The sequence below is a fragment of the Ursus maritimus genome, unplaced genomic scaffold (assembly GCF_017311325.1).
Source record: "Ursus maritimus isolate PB19 unplaced genomic scaffold, ASM1731132v1 scaffold_32, whole genome shotgun sequence".
NCBI lineage: Eukaryota > Metazoa > Chordata > Mammalia > Carnivora > Ursidae > Ursus > Ursus maritimus.
In genome coordinates, this window is record NW_024425786.1 from 11,589,270 (window position 1) to 11,608,173 (window position 18,904).

Below are 18,904 nucleotides of genomic sequence, written 5' to 3' on the forward strand. Positions count from 1 at the left end.
ACACACACACACACACACACACAAATATATTTTTTTACAAGGGGACAACACAATTTTGAAAAACATACAAGTTGAGATTTTTCTTGCTCACCTCCCCTTCCCCATTCCCCCAGTTAAAAACCATTGAGCCGCCTTAGGATAAAAAGCAAATCCTCAGCAGGGCAACAACGTCCTCTGCGTTCAGACCCCGGCCCGCCCCTGCAGGCTGGACCCTCCCCGCGGGCCCACCCTGCTCTCCCAGCTGCAGCCAGACCGGCCTGCCCTGCCGTCAGCTCCTGACCTGAACACGCTGCATTCTCCCCCTACCTCCCGGTCCTTCAAGTCAGCTCAGATACCACCTCGTCCCCCGGAAGCCTTCCCTGACCAGCTCTCGACTGAGCAATGGCTCTTTCTCTGGGTCCCCCAGGTCCCATGCTTGTCAAGCCACAGAATTTCTCTCTCAGGCATTCTTAGTGTCCCCATGGGTCTTTCTCCCCAGCAGACTGGGGAGCCTGTGAGGGCACCACCTGGGTTCTCCCATCCCCGACCCTCTGCCTGGTACCAAGCACCGTTCATCGAGTCCTTCATCGGTTAGGTGGGGGCACCCTGGTGGGGATGCAGGAGCCACAACACAGACTTGGCCTCGCCCTCATGGAACTGGCCGCTGGGCAGGAGGGGGCATCCATGAGAGATTTATAACATCGTGCGAGCCCATCGCTGCAAAGAATCTAAAGTGGAGGAAAGAAATATGGTAGGGGGTCCAGGGCACCTGTAAGAAGGGGAACAGGGTACCTTCTCTGGGGCTGGACACATGAGCCAAAAGGTCAGAGGAAGCCGGTGTGTCAGGCTGGGGGTGTGGGGAAGAGCTCCAGGCACCGGATGGTGCATAGCAGGCCCTGGAGAATGCCGATGNNNCCCCTTCACGCCCAAACCCATCGGGTCAGAGCGGGGCTCTGGGGCGAGGTGCCAGGTTCGAATCCCGATTCTGCCACTTGCTGGCTCTAGGGCTTCAGGAACGCCCCTCCCTTCTCCGTGTCTCTTGGTAGGGTGACCCAATAAATTATCATCCAAATGGGGAACACTATTGCTAATTGTGTAGCACAATCGATGGAAGCCGGGTCCTGGACGAACAGGGAACACAGTCCCCCCACCCGTGGGGTAGAGAGCAACAGTTCCACTTCGTAGAGATCTTGAGGAAAGGAAGTTGGGCTGCTCAGAGGACGAGTCAGGACAGACGGACACACTTCTGCATACCATTCCAGCTCCACCGCCATCCATGGGCTGAAGGGGGCGATGGGAGAGCTGGGGCTGAGCTTCCCCAATTCAGGGAACAGGGGTGGTTCCTGGGGTCTCTGAGAGGATGGGGAATCCCGGCTGGGTCTGGGAGACTGAGTACAGTTTTCACAGACAGAGACTGGGAGGGGGGCGTGGGGGTGGGGAGAGCTCAGATGGAGAAGCCAGGGTAGGTTTGGGGCGCCCGGCTGGTGCCGGAGTCCGCTGGGCGGGTGCAGAGTCTGGGGAAGGTGGGCGTGGTCCAAGTGTCCTGGGGCTGGGGGAGGGGGGTGCATCTGTCTGTGCCCAGATGCTGGGGTTGGTCTAACTGACCCCTGAGGCCTGGTCCTTGGCAGGGAGGACCCCTGCACCCAGCAGGAGACCTGGTCACGCAGCTGCCTGGCTCTGCCAGACCAGTGTGGAAACTGCATCCGTCCGTCCGGGCTGTGGAGGCCACCGGGGAATGTGATGAGGCTGCTGAAATGGGGCCCAGGCCCAGGGGGAGAGAGGGGGCCCCCACCCCTGGCAGGGCGGGATGTGGCCGCAGCTTCCCAGAAACCGGGGTCTGGTTCTGCCGACAGAAACTGGCTGACAAGGTTTGGATTGGGAAGCCAGACCCCGAGGGGCTGGAGGGGGGCCTGCTGCAGGGGACTGCCTGAGAAGAGGGCCCGGGCAGGTCTGTGTTGGGGGCAGAAGCCCCTCATCCCAGCTGGGACAGGTTTTCTCCACATTACGAATGGACAAACCGAGACCCAGAGACGTGGAGGGACATCCCCAGGGTCCTCCAGCAAAACCAACGGTGCCCAATAGAGCCCCTGACTTCCTCTTTCCACCCTGCTTCCCAAGAACCCTTAAGACACCCAAATGTCACTCAGCAGCAGGCAGTGGGACTAGAGGGCCCTTGTCTCATAATTCTGCTCTGTCACCTCCTGGCTGAAGGATCACGGTGCTGAGCCTCAGTGTTCCCCATCTTTAAAGTGGGGATAAATCCATGCCTTCCAGGGTCGTTGTGATCTTTCAGTAAGACAACGTGGGTCTCAGGCTTGGCATGCTGATCGGCACACAGTAGGTGTTCAGAAACCCTGATCCCTTCTCCTTTACCGCCTGTGTGGTTCCAGTAGCCAGGCCAGCGGGCACTGTGGCTGTCTGTGTCACACGCCCCACCTACAATACCCCCTCCCAACACAATCTCCTTTGGGGATATTGAATAGTCCAAACGGCTCCCCACTGGGTCCTACGGCCCCTCTTCCCCTCATTCATTTGTTTATTGAGCAAATATTTATTGAGGGCCTACTAGGTCCCAGACACCGCTCTGGGGAGCCAGGGACCCAGGCATAAAGCATGGTGTGGGGGGAGGGCACGGGAGGCCAGAGCTGAGAACTCCAGCGCACATTTCCTCAAGCTCTGTTCTAGCAGCATCTGCTGGCCCGTAGGCCCTATCCTCGGTCCTGGGCCCTGGGCCACAGCTGCAGGTAGGGGTGGGTAGGAGGGTGGAGAGCCTCCCCATTCCTCCAGGATTTTTTTTTTTTAAGATTTATTTATTTATTTATTTATTTATTTATTTATTTGACAGAGAGAGACAGGCAGTGAGAGAGGGAACACAAGCAGGGGGAGTGGGAGAGGAAGAATCAGGCTCCTAGTGGAGGAACCTGACATGGGGCGCGATCCCGGAATGCCGGAATCACGCCCTGAGCGGAAGGCAGACGCTTAAGGACTGTGCCACCCAGGCGCCCCTCCTCTAGGATTTTCTAATTAATTAGGAAATCTGAGCCTCGTGCCTGGTGATACTGTTTTAACTTGCCACCTAGACTGGGAGCAGCTGGGAAAGAGGGCAACCCCCACCCAGCACCCTCCTAATTGCTGTCTTCACCTTCTTCAGGGCTTTGTTGGGTGTCTCAAACGGCTGCCAAGGCCCCTGCAGCTCAGAGCCGGGGGAGGGCAGTGGGCTGAGAGCCCACTTCCCAGCTGGGACAACGGAGGCCGGAGATAAAAGGTTCTGCCTGGGGTGGGAATGAGAGCAGGGCCGGCATCATAGGGCTGCTCACGACATGAGAGTCAGGGGCTCGGGTGGCATTAGAACCGGAGCGTGGCTTGTCCTGGCCCAATGGGGGAGACTCAGGCCCTACCCACAGAGGTCTGGAGTATGGAGGGCAGAGACAGGCTCTTCTGGGGGCCACTTCTCTCCACCTCACCTGGTAGACTCCCACTTGACCTGTGTTTCAGCTTGGATGGTTCCTCCTCCTCCAGGGAGCCCACCTGAACCTTTCAGGCTGTATCAGGTGTCCCCTTCTAGCTCCTATACACCCAGCTCCTCCCCTTCTTAGCCTGGGTCCTGCTGTAGGGCCACTCCTGCCGCACCTGAGCACTCTATGAGGGAAGAGAGGGGCCGGGGTCATCTCTGCGGCTCCAGCGCCCAGTGCCCACTGCCCACAGAGGGCAAGGGGGAAGCAGCAAACCCATCTCAAACCTCTCCTTCCTCCATCCCAGTCTGAGTGCCTGGGGCGTGGGGCACTGAGGTATTTGGGGACCCTGGGTGGGTTATGTGGCCTCAGTTTTCCCAGAACCAGTGCTTTTCAGATCGTATCTAGGGAGGTGCCCAAGGTGGCAGAGAGAGCGAGAATGTCCTGTCTTGGCAGTTGAGGGTGACAAACGGAAAAGCTTTTTTTTTTTTTTTTTTTTTTTGAGTAATCTCTACGCCCAACATGGGGCTCGAACTTATGACCCTGAGATCAAGAGTCTCGGGCTCCACCGACTGAGCCAGCCAGGCGCCCCCAGAAAAACGTTTTATTAGGATTTCTGTGGCATGGGCCCGAGACTGCCTGGGCTTGAATCCTGCCCCTGCCATGCATGAGCTGGGTGGCTCTGGCAAGTTACTTAACCTCCCTCTGCCTCAGTATTCAGGTCTGTAAAATGGGATAACAGTGGCACCCATCTCAAGGGTCTGTTGGGACTATCAAACAAGTAAACAGCACTGAGATTGGTGGCTGGCACCCCCTAAGTCCCGGTAAGTGTTTGCTGATACCCTATCTGGAATTCAAGCAACATATCCCTTCTGCCCTGACTCTGTGTTTTCCCTGATGATGTCAGATTGGTTACGGTAGTGTTTGCTGGGTTTCTCTACTGTAAAATTTCTGTTTCTCCCTCTTCTTTTTTTTTAACCCTTTCTGTGGTTCCTCTCTTTGGAAGGGTATCACTAGGCCCTGTTCGCATTCAGAGCCTGGATCTGGAATTAACCTCCAACTGCAGGAGGTGCAAACCTGCGTGAATTATGTGGAACTCTTCTCTAAGGAAAATTTGTCTAGTCTCCCCCATTTATTTATTTCTTCAATCACTATTTCTATCAGTTTGGACTCGTGGACGTGTATCTTATTGGGCTACCATTTATTTTTGTGTTCTTCGTTCTGTCGTTCAACCAGCTCCAGGTTTGGCCGTGGGGCCAGGCTGACTCCTGGGTCTGACACCCCCCATCCCATCTTATTATTTGTTCTGAGCATTTCCTTACCCTCTATCCCTACAGAATGCTCCAGACTCATCCTGTACTTTCCCTGCCTCAGCCCTGGAATCCGCCACTTCCCTAAGGAGTCCTGGGTTCTTTCATTAGACAATGGTGCTTAGGGGCCAAGATCTGGGGGCTGGGTGTGCTTATTGCTATGGGGGTGTCACTGCCTCTAGGCCCTCTAGAGGGCAGAGCGGGGTTTATTTTAATTTAAAAAAAAAAGTCGAATTTCCCCTCTAGCCAATCACGGGGTCCGTTGGAGGCTCCAGACAGCTGCCCACTGGCCTTTGAGCACAGATCCCAGTCTGCAGCTCGGAGGCCGGTGCCCGCGGAGGGCTTCATATCCATCAGGGCTCGGAGGGAGACAGCCCATGAGGCCATCTCCCTCCCATGCTCAGCCACTTCCCTGTGTCCACCTCTGCTCACCAGTGGGGCCATCGGGTGGCTGAGTTGCTTTGGGAAGGGGACTCCGGCCTGGCCTCGGGTGAGCTCGAGTGCCCAGATGGCTGTGGGATTGCAGGCTTGCTCCCTGCAGGACCCACTGTTCTGTCGGTGGTGATGGCAATGGCCACAGCCCAGTAACAGAGCCATGGTGGCCAGCCGGGCAGGCCTGGCATGGGTCAGGTCCCAGGAAAGCCTGACTCAGCCACCATGCCTACCACACCCAGGTGGCCTAGCGCTAACGGGAGGAAGGCCTGGCAAGCTGGTCCTGTGCACGCCCCACCCAACACTGCACAGCTCCCTGATGCTCAGTGGGCCGGACCCAGACCTGGCTCCCCACGGAGGCCGCTTTCGTGCAGTGGCAGGGGGTTAGGGCGGAGCAGGCCAGACTTGAGACCCCAAGGCAAGCTGAGCATCTTCACGACTCTGCTGCCCCACAGGTCCCGTCTGAGTCGGGAAGAAGCAGGGGTTGTGGGCCTGCCTCTACCAGTGCCTTCTGTTTGGGGCACGGTCATCACACCTCACCCTGCTTAAAGTCCTCAGTGGCTCCCCACCGCCCTCAACTTAAAATCCCCACTCCTGGACCTGCCTGATGAGGCCCTGGAGACCATTTTGGCCCCCCACATCACCCTCATATCAGCGAAGTGTTAATGGCTCCCCCTTGCCCAACCATGTGGTCTCACACCTCCAGTTTCCTCTGCCTGTACTGTCCTCCCCCACTGGTTAATTCCCACTTGTCCCTACAACCCCTACTTGGTTCAGCTCTGGGGCCACCTCCACCAGGAAGCCTTCCTCCTCTGCCCCAGATCATCTCTGCTCACCTGGTCCATGTCCCTGGTCACCCGTGGATGACACCTTCTTAAGGCTCACTGTGAACGACATCTGGCATGCGGGGCCGCAGTGTGGGATCATGGGGAAGGCTCAGCGTTTGAAATAAGGACTCTAGGTTCCCTCAAGGTCTCTGCTCCTTCCTGCTGTGTGACTTAGGGCAAGTCACTGCACATCTCTGAGCCTCAGTCTTCTCATCCGTGAGAAAAGCATCTAAGTGGGATTCCCGGCCCTGCTTTCAATTCTGGCCTCTGCCTCTAACTTGCTGCGTGGCCTTGGGCAAGCCCTGTCCCTGGGCCCAGCCTCAGTTTTCCTCTTCTGTAAAATGGGGCTGCTCACAAAAACTCAGAGTACTGAGGCTCCAACAAGCCAAAACTTGTGAAAAGCCTTTGTAAACCTCAGCGCCCTACATGGATGGTCAAAGAATCTATTTCAACGAGCTCTGCAGAGATGTGTGGGAGGGAGCCCATAGCTGCTCTCATCGTTCTCCTGCCTCCCAGCCCTCCAGAAGTCTAGAGATCAAAGGTGACAGAAGCCTGTTGGCATGGGGGCCAGGCTCAGCAGGGCCTGCTCCCTGGCCCCCTGCCCACCTCCCACCCACCCCCACTCCCACGGTTCCAGGACGTGTGTGCCTTGGGCGAGAAGCTCTGTTTAAACGCTTGGGGTGAGCTCCCCACCCCCCACTTCTAACACACAAGGCCGCTCTCTGGCACCGCTGCTCCCCAAAGACTCAAAACCGAGATCAGTTTGAATCATCTGCAGTTTTATTCCACAACAGCAGTAAGTCATTTCCTAACAATAAATATAAAAAAAATAATAATAAATTAAGATTCGAAAAAAATACTCAACAAAAACAAAATCAGTAACACTGACAGAGTAGTGAATGTTGTCTAAAGAGGAGGGAGACCTAACGGACCGGCCCCCAGCCGGGGAATGTCTGACACAGGCCACCGTCTGCCCCCCAGCCCTGGCCAGGCCCCCTGCCACACACACATACACCCCACAAAGTACAAAATATATACTTTAAAAAACCTCAACACAACCAAGCATCCTGCGAGGGCCCCGGGGAAGCAAGATTCGGCCCGCTGGGGCTGAGGGCAGGGCCTGGGCGGCTGAGGAAGGCACCAGAGGGACCGGGGAAGCACTTTGGGTCTTGCCCAGCTGAGTTGGCCGGCTGTCCTCTTCTCATTTGTGGGTGGGGCTGGAGGTACCCTGTTCACGTGACCAGAGGCGAACCCCTCCACCCCTGAGACGGCAAAGGGGAGGTCAGTCTGGAAACGTCCTGTGTGTTTGTCCAGATGCCTTGGCAGGGCTCCTGCCCCGGGGGATGCTGGGAACATGGCGGCGCCTGCTAAGTGCTTGGCAGTCTGTTCTTCGTAGACGAAGAGGCCCCCAGCTCGGGGTCCCTGAGCATCTCCCCAGTTTAGGCCAAGGTGTTGTCCGAGACCCCCCACCCCAGCAGAGGCCTCAGGATGGCATCAGTAAAGAATAACTAGAAATAAATTAAGGTCCCTCGAGGCCCAGAGCAGAGCTGGCAGGGAAGCCACTGTTTCTTCAAGTATTCTTGGCCAAGGGGGTTCCAGGCCTGCCGGGGCTCAGATGGGGATCCCCACTGTGTTCACCTGGTCCTTGAGTCCCAGCAGGCTGTAGGCGATGCGTTTCTGGTGGCCAGGCAGCCGTACCCCAATCCTCTTGATGTCGCTGTGGGTGAGGGACAGAGGGAGTCAGGGGCTGGCCGGGGAAAGGTGGTGGGGAGAAGAGGGAGTGGGGGGTGGCGCAGAGGCTTGACAGGAGGATCCCCATCCTGAAGGCTTGCTAACAGTGACAGGGTTAGGTAAGTGATAGAAGCGCCCACTCTGTGAGAAGCTTCTCCCCTCCCCCATGAAACCTGCACCATCATCTGTGAAGCAGGGGCTCTTTTCACCGCCATTTTGCAGATTTGAACATTTGAGCCTCAGAGAGGTGAAGGAACTTGTCCAAAGTCACACAGCCAGGAGGTGGAGGAGCTGGAAATCGAAGCAGCTGTGAACAAATGCCTCCTCTCCCCCAGCCTGGGTCTGTCCTCACTGTCCCCAGCTGAGGCCTCTCCCCAGGGCAGCAATCACTGGGTGCAGGGGAGCAGGGGCAGGGACCCTCTAGGTCTGTTGCTCACAGCTCTCCCCGAAAGCTCCTTTCCACCCCTCCTCCCTTCGAGCGCCCACTGCTGATAACTGAGGAAGAACTCGGGAAGCACTTCGCAGGGGGACCTCAAGGGTTAAAGTTCCGTCTGCAGGCTGCTCAGGGGAGGGGCTTGTGGTCAGCAGTCAGGTGATGAGGTCACCCCAAGGCAGGTGCTGTCCCTTTAGGATCCTCAATTTCCTCACCTGTAAAATGGGATGACTGTCTAACTGGAGGGTGGGCGACCCTGTGGAGATGGGTGGCAGAGAGGGAACAGCCTCGGTGCCGGATGGGGAGATGTGCCCAGGAGCCCACAGCCCGCTCCTGCCCCCTTCCATGCCCCCCCCCCCCATCCCCTTGTAAAACTACTTATGCTCCCAGGAGCCCTGGAGCAGGACGTTTATTGCTCACTCTGGGACTTTTCTCCTCCACCACCCTCACCCACCAGCCCAAACCCATGAAAACACCCAGGTTTTTATGGGCCGTCTCCTGGCTGTAAATGAAACTAATTATACGGTGCGAGCTCCTGTTTGCAATTCCGGAGACATGACTTTCCCACAGGCTCTGGGAGCCCTCAGAGAAGCACTGGGCAGGGAAGAGCAGACCCGGGTGTGTGGGGAGGATGGCTCGGGGACCTCCAGGAGGGGCTGGCTGCTCCCGCCGCAGCAGGAAGGCCAGAAGTCAGACACCGGGGAGAACTTCCTAACCCTCCACGGCAGGCCATTCCAACCGAGACAGCTGGGGTTGTTGAAAGAGCAGCACTGTTTCCCCCACACCTGTAGGTCTCCAAGTGTGGTTCCCAGGGAGGCATTCGGACCCCCAGGGAAGGAAGCACTTCCTGAAAAGGCAGGATCCTGGGCCTAAGTCCAGACTCACTGACCTTGATGTTCTGAAGGTGGGGCAGGGAGTCTGCATCTTACAGGGTCCCAAAGACCCTGATGTATGATTTAAGAACGTGTGGGTGAGGGGTGCTGGGTGGCTCAGTCGTTAAGCGTCTGCCTTCGGCTCAGGGCGTGATCCCAGAGTCCTGGGACCGAGCCCCGCATCGGGCTCCCTCCTCCGCTGGGAGCCCACTTCTTCCTCTCCCACTCCCCCTGCTTGTGTTCCCTCTCTCACTGGCTGTCTCTCTTTCAAATAAATAAATAAAATCGTAAAAAAACAAAAAAAAAAACCTGTGGGTTAAGTGAGTGCTAGGAGGATAACAGCAGAGACCTAGTCCCCTGGGCTCCAGGACAGGCCTGGTACACAGTAGGTCCTCAAGAAGCACCTGCTGAGCGAATGACCAGCTGCTTTAGGGGATCTGCAGCCACTGCCCAGGCCGCCTCGGGCCCTCTCCCAGACTGACGGTGTTGATCTGACAGGGTGGGAGCTGACGTGGCTCCTCAGGCCTCTCCAGGAAGCAAAACCCCTGCGCTGGGAGGCAAGAGGCCAAATTCTAGTCCTGGGCTTCTTCAAAGCCTTGGGCGGGTCCTATCCTGTCTCTGGGCCTCAGTTTCTGTATCTGTAAAATGGGAAGCTTGGCTTAGATGCTCCCGAGCTCCACTCCTACCCCAGCTCCACTCCTACCCCAGCTCCACTCCATTTCACAGAAAAGAGACCCTGACACCTTCCCTGCCTCATTTGCTAAACACAGAGGCACAGAAGGTGAGAATCACAGCCCATCCCAAGACTGTTCCTGCCCCAGCCTCCGTTTCCCTCTTGCCACTCCTATCCACTCTGATCACAGGGGTAGGGAGACACATGACCAAGGCTACCTTTTTCCTGAGCACTCTCAATGCCAGCCCTGGTCCTGGGAGAGTCAAAAGCCCCACCTCCCCAGCAATTCCCTACCATGCACTGGCCCTGGGCGCGAGCAGTGAGAGAGGGCTCCTGGAGCCTCCCACGCCAACGATCCATTCCTCCAGCAAACAGTGCTTCAGCACCAAGCACGTGGCGACCATAAGCCCCATCAGCCTGGCTCCCAAAAAAAGCCGTGTTGTGTCGCCTCAGACACTGGACAGGGCCTCTTGTTGGACGGGGCATTTTTCTGGGCTACCATCTCTACCACTTCCTTAGTTCCTCAAAAGACATTTAGAACCACTAGTCTAGCTAGGAACTCAAGCAACTTCAAAATAATGCAGTGAATGCTCGATCCGAGAAAAGGGGGCTGCTGTGGGACCTGCCCAGCCGGCCCCTTGGGAGTGGGGAGGGAGGGGACAGTAAAGCCTAAACTTCGACCCGACCCCACCCTGACCCCATCGGGGAAAGTGCTGAGTTCTGAGACCAGCTCTTTGCGTCCCACTGGGACTCACGGCATGTGTAGACACAGCCTTTGGGGTAAAAGAGTGTTCTAAGATCCCCATTCATTTCATTTATTTGAAATAAAGAAGGTGGCAGTGCTGGTGAGTCACGCAGGCCCCAGCTCGGAGCACCATCGAGCTGGTGGGAGGCAGAGGGAGCGTGGAACGACTTCCTGCCTTTATTCAGGCCTTTCAAAACACAGCACACATGCAAACACAGCACACATGCAAACACACACACACACACACACACACACACACACACAGAGCCTCCATCCATCCAAGACAGCCCTGTCCCTGCTCGTGGGAAAGGAATTGGCCGAGGAGCACCCCGGGCTATTTCGGGAAGCTTCTAAGAACATGTGTTTCCTGTAAGCCCTTCTCCTTGCCCTCTGCTCTGCTCACCCACAAGAGTAGCCGCGCCGTTCCCGGTGGGAGCCCCTGGAGGGGCCAAGGGGCTGTTCCAGGTTCTGAGGCAAAAGGAGGGGGTGCAGACATCCTGGCCTTTGCCCACAGGCTGCAGGCTGAGAGCAAGGGGGTCAAGGAGAGGAGGGAGTGACATGGGTTAAGCCCCTACTGTATACTACGCATGTCATTTGCACTCACCCATGCCATCTGCACGGCAGGGAAACAGGGACCAAGGCTCATACATGGAATCTAATTTGATCAAGGTCTCCCACTAGGAAGTGGCAGATGTGGGACTTGAAGCCAAGTGTGACTGCAGAGCCCGAGCCTGGGACCCTGCTGCTGGCTGGAGACAAGATATCCTGGGACCCATCTCCTCTCTCCGGGCCTCCCTCTGGCCCGCTCTCTCCCTGTCTGACTCCCCACCCCCTGGGATGGGCCACGGCCTGGTCTAAGAAGCTTTGGCCGGCAATCACCAGCCCAGCTGAGTGGTCTTCAGAGGCCCTGGAGAATGTTCCCGCTCAAGCCCAGATCCCAGAACTTCTGTGACCCAGAACTGTGGGAGGCCGGGTGGACCCTCCCATGTGATTCCCAAAACCTCCCAGCCCCAGGGTCCATTCCGGCCCTGACCTTAGACCCTAAACAAGCTGGGCTCTTGGGACTTAACACTATTTTTAGAGGCACGAAAGGCTAAGAGGATCATGTCTTCTTCCTCCAGGGATGGGAAGAGGTGTCCTTGCCAAGGCCATGCCGGGAAGGGTCCCTGATGTTGGAGCAGAGAGCAGAGCTCCCAAGGGGCAGCCTGTGGGAAGAGGTCCCGGGAAGGGATGGCCTATGGCACTCTGTCCTGGGCAACAGCCAGGAAGTCCAAGGGCTCTGCCCATTTCTCTTCAGCACCCTGGAGAGGCACGCTGCCCCTAACCGGCTGTGTGACCTTAGGCAGGCTACATAACCTCCCAGCCTCAGTTTCTCCACTAAAGACCTCCGTGGTCCCTGAGCTCTGGGCTCTCACTGACCAGGGCTGGAACCCTACTGGGCCCCTAGTGGCCGTGGGACTCTGGGCAAATCACTGCCCTTTGCCCCCCGTTTCCCACCTGCCCAGCGGGGAGATGGACAAGCCCCACCTGCCGAGTTATCCTGAAGCCTGATTCAAAGTGCTCAGGCCCACAGCTGGCACAGAGTCAGCCCACCAGAAACACTGCTCCGACTATGACAATGACAATTATTTTCCCATCCGGGGAAAAAGATGCAGGAAGGGGGGGGAGCCGGGCGTGAGTGCCCAGAATTCCTAGCTGCTGGCCTGGCTCTGCCCTTCCTGGGAAGCCTCTCTGCCACCGAAAGAAAAAGAGAGAGAAAGAGGAAGAGGGGCGTGGCAGGCAGGTGGGGAGAAGCATGGGCAGGCAGTGGGGTGGGAGGCGGGAGGCGCGTGGGGTGGGGGGTGGACTCACTCGTTGGTCATCTGCACCACCTTCTCGATGACGGTGTAGCCAGCCGCCAGGAAGTGCTCCGTGTACTGCTGCATTTTGATGGACTCGAGCCACTCAGACACCGTGCGGAAGGGCACCCCCTCGGAGCCGCTGGTGCTGGGCAGCCGGATAGACACCCTGCAATGGGAGTCACCCACCTGCCGGTGAGCGGCTGCAGCAGCCAGCCTGCCCCGGGGCCCCAGGCCTGCCGGTCCCTAACCTGGGCGATTCACCCAACCGCCCTGTACCTCAGTTTCCTTCTCTGGGCAACAGAGAAGCCCAGTCGGGTAGGGTTCAGGGAGACAGGCTGGTGTGTCAGAAGCACTCGGTGTTTACAGCTCCTGCTGCCCCCTCCCCCCCCACTGGCAACACCACCAGCAATAACCACAAAATAACAAAATGTTAAGATTCAGGTTCCTGGAGGCACAGCCCCAGCCTGGCCACCTGCCAGCACATAAAATACTTAATCGTCCTGTCTCAGCTTCCTCATCAACAAAAGGCGGATAATTATAGGACCCATCTCATCGGTTGTTTGAATGAGTTAAAACATGTTAGGCACGGAGCGCGGTGCCGGCACATTTCCCATATATGTCAACTGCTTCTCTTCGAGTCTTCTGAGCCCCGGTCCAGGGTAAGTAAAGCCCACGGAGAAGGTCCGAGCCCCCTGCCCACCGGCCCCTGGCCGGCCGCCGGACCGAAGCGGCTCAGGAGTAGAACTGGGAGCCGCCAGGCATGGGGGCTACGGAACTAACCGGGGGTCGAAGTCAGCCAGGGTCTTGAGGGAGTCGGGAGCTCGGATGAGCTTGTCGAGGATGCTGACGATGTCGGCAAACTTGGGGCGGCGGGCGCGCTCCTGCTGCCAGCACTGCATCATGAGCTGGTAGATGGCCGAGGGGCAGTCCATGGGCGTGGGCAGCCGGAAGCCGTCGTTGATGGCTTTCATCACCTGGGAAGGCAGGACGGTCGGCGGGGCTGCACGGCCGCCAAACCCCTGCAGGCTCCCGGAGGAGGCCCCGCGCGTGCCGTGGGCCCAGGAGGGAAGGGGAGCCCCAGACGCAGAGGGGATGAGCCTTCTTTCTAGAGCCCGACACATAAGCGTCAGAGGCACGAAGGGCAGATGCTAAGGGGCGCTCTCCAGAGTTCCACGGAGGCAAGGGCTCCTGACCCTGCTCCTTCCAGGGCACCCCAGCAGCAGCTACTCGGTGCGCCCTGCAGCCAGCCTCCCTCCAGTCTCGGGATGTCTACACCAGCCACTACCTTCAGCGAGAGCCCTCTTCCCACTCCGTGTCTTCCCCCGGCCCCTTTGCCGCGCCTCAGTGTCCAGGCCGCGTGAGGCACCGGGCGAGCACGTTCCCGCACACAACTGCGTCTACCACACGCACACACGCAGACGAACACCCCCGCCCCACTCCTCGCTTCCCTGTCCTTCCGCCGACGGGAGGCAGGGACTGGCTCCGGAGCCCAGCGCAAGGCCTGGCTCACCGCAGGCCCTCAAACATTTACCAAAGGCACCCGATGCAGATGAGCCCCCAAAACCCTTCTCCGCCCAGCCGCCGGGGTGCAGAAGGGAGTGAAGGGCTCCAGGTCAGGGCAGGGGAGGGCCGGGCAGGGCGCGGGGCGCCTACCTCGTGGTTCGACAGCTCCCAGTAGGGCCGCTCGCCGTACGTCATCACCTCCCACATGACGATACCGTAGCTCCACACGTCGCTGGCGGAGGTGAACTTGCGGTAGGAAATGGCCTCCGGGGCCGTCCAGCGGATCGGAATCTTGCCACCCTGCGGGGGACCCGGGCCCGGTCACCACGGTCCCTCCAGCCGGCCCGAGGGCTCTCGCAGCCAGGGCCCCGTGCCCGTGCTCCCCGGAGGCCTTCCTGCCTGCGGAGGCCCACGCCCGGGCGCACGGGTGCGGGGACGGGGCAGCGCGGAGGCCGCTTCAGCCCCGGGAGCGACAGCCGCCCTAGCGCTTACGCTGGTGGTGTAGGTGGCCTCGGGGTCGTCCTCCAGCACGCGGGACAGGCCGAAGTCGGACACCTTGCAGACCAGGTTGCTGTTGACGAGGATGTTGCGGGCGGCCAGGTCGCGGTGGACGTAGTTCATGTTGGCCAGGTACTTCATGCCGGCCGCGATGCCCCGCAGCATGCCCACCAGCTGCAGCACGCTGAACTCGCCGTCCTTCTCCTGCACGGCACAGGCCCTCAGCCGGCAGCCCCCAACCCCGCCAGGGTCCCCGCGAGCAGCCCCGCGGGTCCACCAGCCCCGGGCCCCCACCCAGCCCGACCCGCAGCCTCACCCGCAGGAACTTGTCCAGGGCCCCGTTCTCCATGTATTCAGTGATGATCATCATGGGCTTGTCTGCAGAGGGCGGCACAGGTGTGAGGGGGTGGCCAGAGGTGTAGATGGCGGGGGGGGGGGTGTACGGGGGGGTGGTGGGCACAGCTACGGACAGAGTCCCTGTTTGGTGGCCCTAGGGGGCAGCCCTTCTTAACCCCCACTGTGGGTGGTCAGGCCCTGGGGGGGGCACCCATCCCCCCATCCCCACCCCCCCACCCCCACCCCCCGTGCCCAGGCTCACATTTGGAGACGACACCCTCCAGGCGGATGATGTTGTGGTGGCTGAACTGGCCCATGATGCTGGCCTCACTGAGGAAGTCCACCCGCTGCTTCTCCGTGTAGCCGGCTTTCAGCGTCTTGATGGCCACGGGCACCTCCTTCTTCCCTGATGCCTTCAGCATCCCCTTGTACACCTCCCCAAACTCTCCTGCGGGAAGACAAGGCGGGAGGGGCACCCAGTCAGCCTGGCCATCGGCCATGGGGCGCTCCCAACTGGTCTCAGGCCCCTCTGCAGGGCGCCGCGCTCACCTGCTCCAATGACCTTCTGCCGCGTGACACAGGAGGGATGGATCTCAGTGGTGAACTTGAGCACTGCCTGGTTGGGGTCCTCGTATGTGTGGGGGTCCACGTATGTCTTTAGGGGCTTCAGTTGTTCTGGAAGGGAGGAGAGGCAGGGTCACAGTTTGGGGAGGGGTCCCTGTGAGGGGTCACCCAAGAGGAAGAGGAGGAGGCCACATGAGGGCCCAGGCCCCCTGAGCCGCCCACGGAAGCCCTGGGCACAGCCTGGCTGCCCCACCTCCCCCACAGAGCTTGGGGGGTCTGTGGGGCTGGCGGGGTAGGGCGGGGCATAGAAGGGCACAGCATCTCACCTGACTTGGAGAAGTAAACGTCCTCAGAGGACTGGCGGGTCCGCAGGCTCTTCCTCCTGAGAGAACCCCACGGGGAGCCGAACACACAGGGAAGGTCAGCGACCTGCTCTGGCCATGAGTCTCCTGCTCCCCCCAACCCCCCAGTCCTAAGCCGGGGCTTGGTGTGCTGGGCACTCTGCTCAGCAGGCAGAGGGTGCGGGGAAGGCAGCGGGAGAGGCGGGGAGGAAATGAGCAAGCAGGGCTCCCTCCTTGGGATCTACGCCCCATAATGGCCCCTTAAGTGGCCATAATGAGGGCTTTCCTCATTAGAGCTCCCAGAGCTTCCTGCCTGCGTGTCCAGAGGAAGTGTGGACACACTGTTACTAACGAGAGCAAAGATAATGACCGCCACGTCCCCAGCCCCCGCGGCGTGCCAGGCGCTGCGCTGGGCACTTTATGGCTCACCGCGTCTACAGGGGCCCCCGGCAGGTGGGGACCAGATTACCAACAGCCCCATTTTCCAGACAGGAAGCCGAGGTTCCCGGCCCTCTGCGTCCCACCTCAGCCCTCTGGGGAGCCCGGGCGTGGGCTCCGACGGACCTGCGATGGATGAAGATGCCGATCCCCGCCAGTACCAGAAGCAAGACAACGCCGACGGCCACACCGCCAAACACTGCCATGTTGCCAGATCCTTCCGTGGCTGTCAGGGGAGACCAGCTGATGACGAGGTTGCCCCCCGCACTCCAAATCAGGGCAGTGCCCCCTTTGCACCCAAGGGCCACTTTAGGGACGTGTGCGGGATGCTTTTGCTTGTGATGGTTCATGAGAATATTTATTCGCACTTCATAGATGGTAAATGACAGGTCTTCCCTAGGGAATATGGTAGGAGCAGCCCGGTGTGTGGGACTCTCCGTGACACGGGATTTGAACTGGGTCTGCCAATGCTGGACCCCATGTCCTTCCTTCTCACAGCACTGCCCCGAATATATGTCCCTGGATCCCCCTCCCCAGCCTTGGGGCCGATCCCCACCAGGCTCTCCCAGGCCCTGGCTGACCAGGAGGGGGGCATGTCTACGTTCTTTGATCCATTTCCTCCCCCCAGACGTCCCAACCGTTCTGTTTCCCGGCCCTGGCCTGGCCCACGCCCTGGTGCCCGACTCACACAACGTCTGGAACTCGTGAATCTTGCTGCCAGCCCCTTGGCCCTCCTGTGTCAGCGCCTGCACCTGGACCAGGTAGACGGTATCCGGAGCCAGGTCGTCCAGGGTCACAGAGAAGCCCTCGGTGCGGCGCACGTTGTAACTGTTGGAGTCGCCCTGTGGATGAGGGCAGGGCGGGGGCGTCAGCTCGGCCCCCAGAGACCATCCCTGCCCAGTTCAGCAAGGCAGCTCGCTTACGTTAGCAAACTCGATGCTCTTCTCTTTTTTTTAAGATTTTACTTACCTTTTTTTTTTTTTAAAGACTATCTATTTGAGAGACAGCATGAGCACAAGCGCAAGGACAGACAGAGGGAGAAACAGACTCCCTGCTGAGCGTGGAGCCCAACGCAACTCGGGGCTCAATCCCATGATCCTGAGACCATGACCTGAGCCAAAAGCAAGAGCCGGATGCTCAACTGAGCCACCCAGATGCCCCTTGACGCTCTTCTTACAGCAGAGGAAACGGAGGCTCAGAGAAATGAAGTGAGTCGCTCAACGTTCCAGCCAGCAAAGGCATACCCCAAACTCGAACCCAGGTCTGTCTGATTGCCGAGCCCTGGCTCTTCCCCTACCCCGACTATCTCTTCTGGGGATTCCAGAACACTGTGTCTTCTCTCCCACAACTCTCCGCTGTGCTGACCCGGGAGAGGTGACTCTCACGAAGACCGCGACCCCAGTGCCCTCATAGGCCGAATGCGCTAAGCATCTATGCGGCCCATCAGTCCTCTCCGTACAGCCCAGCCGGGCTCAGCCCTGACCCCTTGAGTTACCTTCTTCCGGTAGGTGACCTCATACTTCCACACACGGCTCTGCTGCGGCGGGGGGATGCTCCAGGAGACACTCAGCGAGGTGGTGCTGCTGCTCTCCAGCTTCACTTTGGGGGGCTCTGGGCAGGACGGTGTGCGGGGGAGGGGTGTGAGGAGCCACATGGGGGCAGTTGGGGGCGGGGTGAGTGCCCCCAGACCCAGTCCCCTCCACGGCCCAGGCTCCTCAGATCCCAAGCTGGGATTCTTCTGGCTCCGGCGCACAGAGCCGCCCGCCCTGGACCCCACGGGCTGGCACACCTGGGGCCCCCTCCGAGTAGCTATGAGCGCGTGGCTAATAAAATTCAAACAACAGCTGACCCCTGGGATAGCCTGTCTGTGGGCAGGCACTGTTCTAGGAGCTTCATATATAATAGTTTATTGAATCCTCTCGATAGGGAGGAAATTGAGAGAGGTCACCGAGCTCGGATTTCTAAGCCCCGGCTGTTGCCTCCCTCCGGACACAGCCAAGCCCTGGGTGGCCGTCCCGCTGACGCCCGGCCCTCACCTGTCTGGTTGATGCTGACGCTGGCGGTGCGGAAGCTGCGGCTGGCCACCAGGCTCGAGACACCGTTGCGGGCCTCCACGGCGAAGGTGTAGTTCATGTGTGGCTCGAGGTCACTGACCGTCACGCTGGTGCGGGTCAGCGCGTGTGGCGGCTCCGAGTAGCGCACGCTGGCCTCGCAGGGCCCGCACTCGCCCGACTCGGGCCAGCACTGCTCGCAGGTGACGCTGTAGACGATGTCGTCCCGGCCCCCGCTGTCCTGGGGGGGCGTCCAGCGCAGCTCCACTTTGGCGCCCATGCCCACGGCCGTGAGGTAGTGCGGGGCGGAGGGCGGGCCTGCACAGAGGGCAGAGGCCAGAGTTCAGCCCCGGGTGCCCTGGACGCGTCGAGCAGCAGGCCACGTCCCCGTCCCCCCTCCCCTGCCCCAGCCGCCCTCCCTGACCACGGCAAGACTCACGAGTGCAAGGCATCGACAGCAGGTCCTGCGGGGCCCGGAAGTAGCCTTCCTCACACTCACAGAAGGTGGCCCCCTCGGGGGCCAGCACCGTGTGCACGGGGCACTCCAAACAGGGGCTCTCGGACGCCTCGGACTTGAAGAATCCAGGAGAGCAGGCTGCCGGACACAGGGACAGGCGTCAGTTCGACCAGCTCCCACCCGAGGCGACTTTTCTAGTGAGACCTCGTCGTGGGGACCCCACGCAGGTCGCTGAACCTCTCTGGGCCCGTTTTCTTGTTGGTAAAGCATCTCGTGATGACAGAGTGCACGGCAAGCGTCCAGCTCACGCTGGGCGCCCAGGAAGTGCCTCACCCGTGTGCTCCAAAGCTCTGCACACTCCCCGTCCGCTCTTGCAACTGGGGCCACACCCGAGCCTGGCGTGCAAGGCTCACATCTCACC

General features: G+C 59.5%; 1 protein-coding gene across 1 annotated transcript in view; it reads right to left on the reverse strand.

The window, feature by feature from the left end:
• Window positions 1-6,766: 6,766 nt before the first annotated feature.
• The window catches only part of EPHA2 (EPH receptor A2), a 32,188-nt gene continuing 20,050 nt past the window's right edge, over window positions 6,767-18,904 (reverse strand). The window contains exons 8-17 of the mRNA XM_040645830.1: window positions 16,102-16,201; window positions 15,523-15,578; window positions 15,182-15,307; window positions 14,895-15,080; window positions 14,613-14,674; window positions 14,291-14,500; window positions 13,949-14,098; window positions 13,076-13,269; window positions 12,306-12,461; window positions 6,767-7,717 (exon numbers count right to left, since the gene is read on the reverse strand). Coding sequence (XP_040501764.1) covers window positions 7,612-7,717; window positions 12,306-12,461; window positions 13,076-13,269; window positions 13,949-14,098; window positions 14,291-14,500; window positions 14,613-14,674; window positions 14,895-15,080; window positions 15,182-15,307; window positions 15,523-15,578; window positions 16,102-16,201 — 1,346 coding nt within the window. The 3' untranslated portion in view covers window positions 6,767-7,611. The remainder of the gene's footprint in view (window positions 7,718-12,305; window positions 12,462-13,075; window positions 13,270-13,948; window positions 14,099-14,290; window positions 14,501-14,612; window positions 14,675-14,894; window positions 15,081-15,181; window positions 15,308-15,522; window positions 15,579-16,101; window positions 16,202-18,904) is intronic.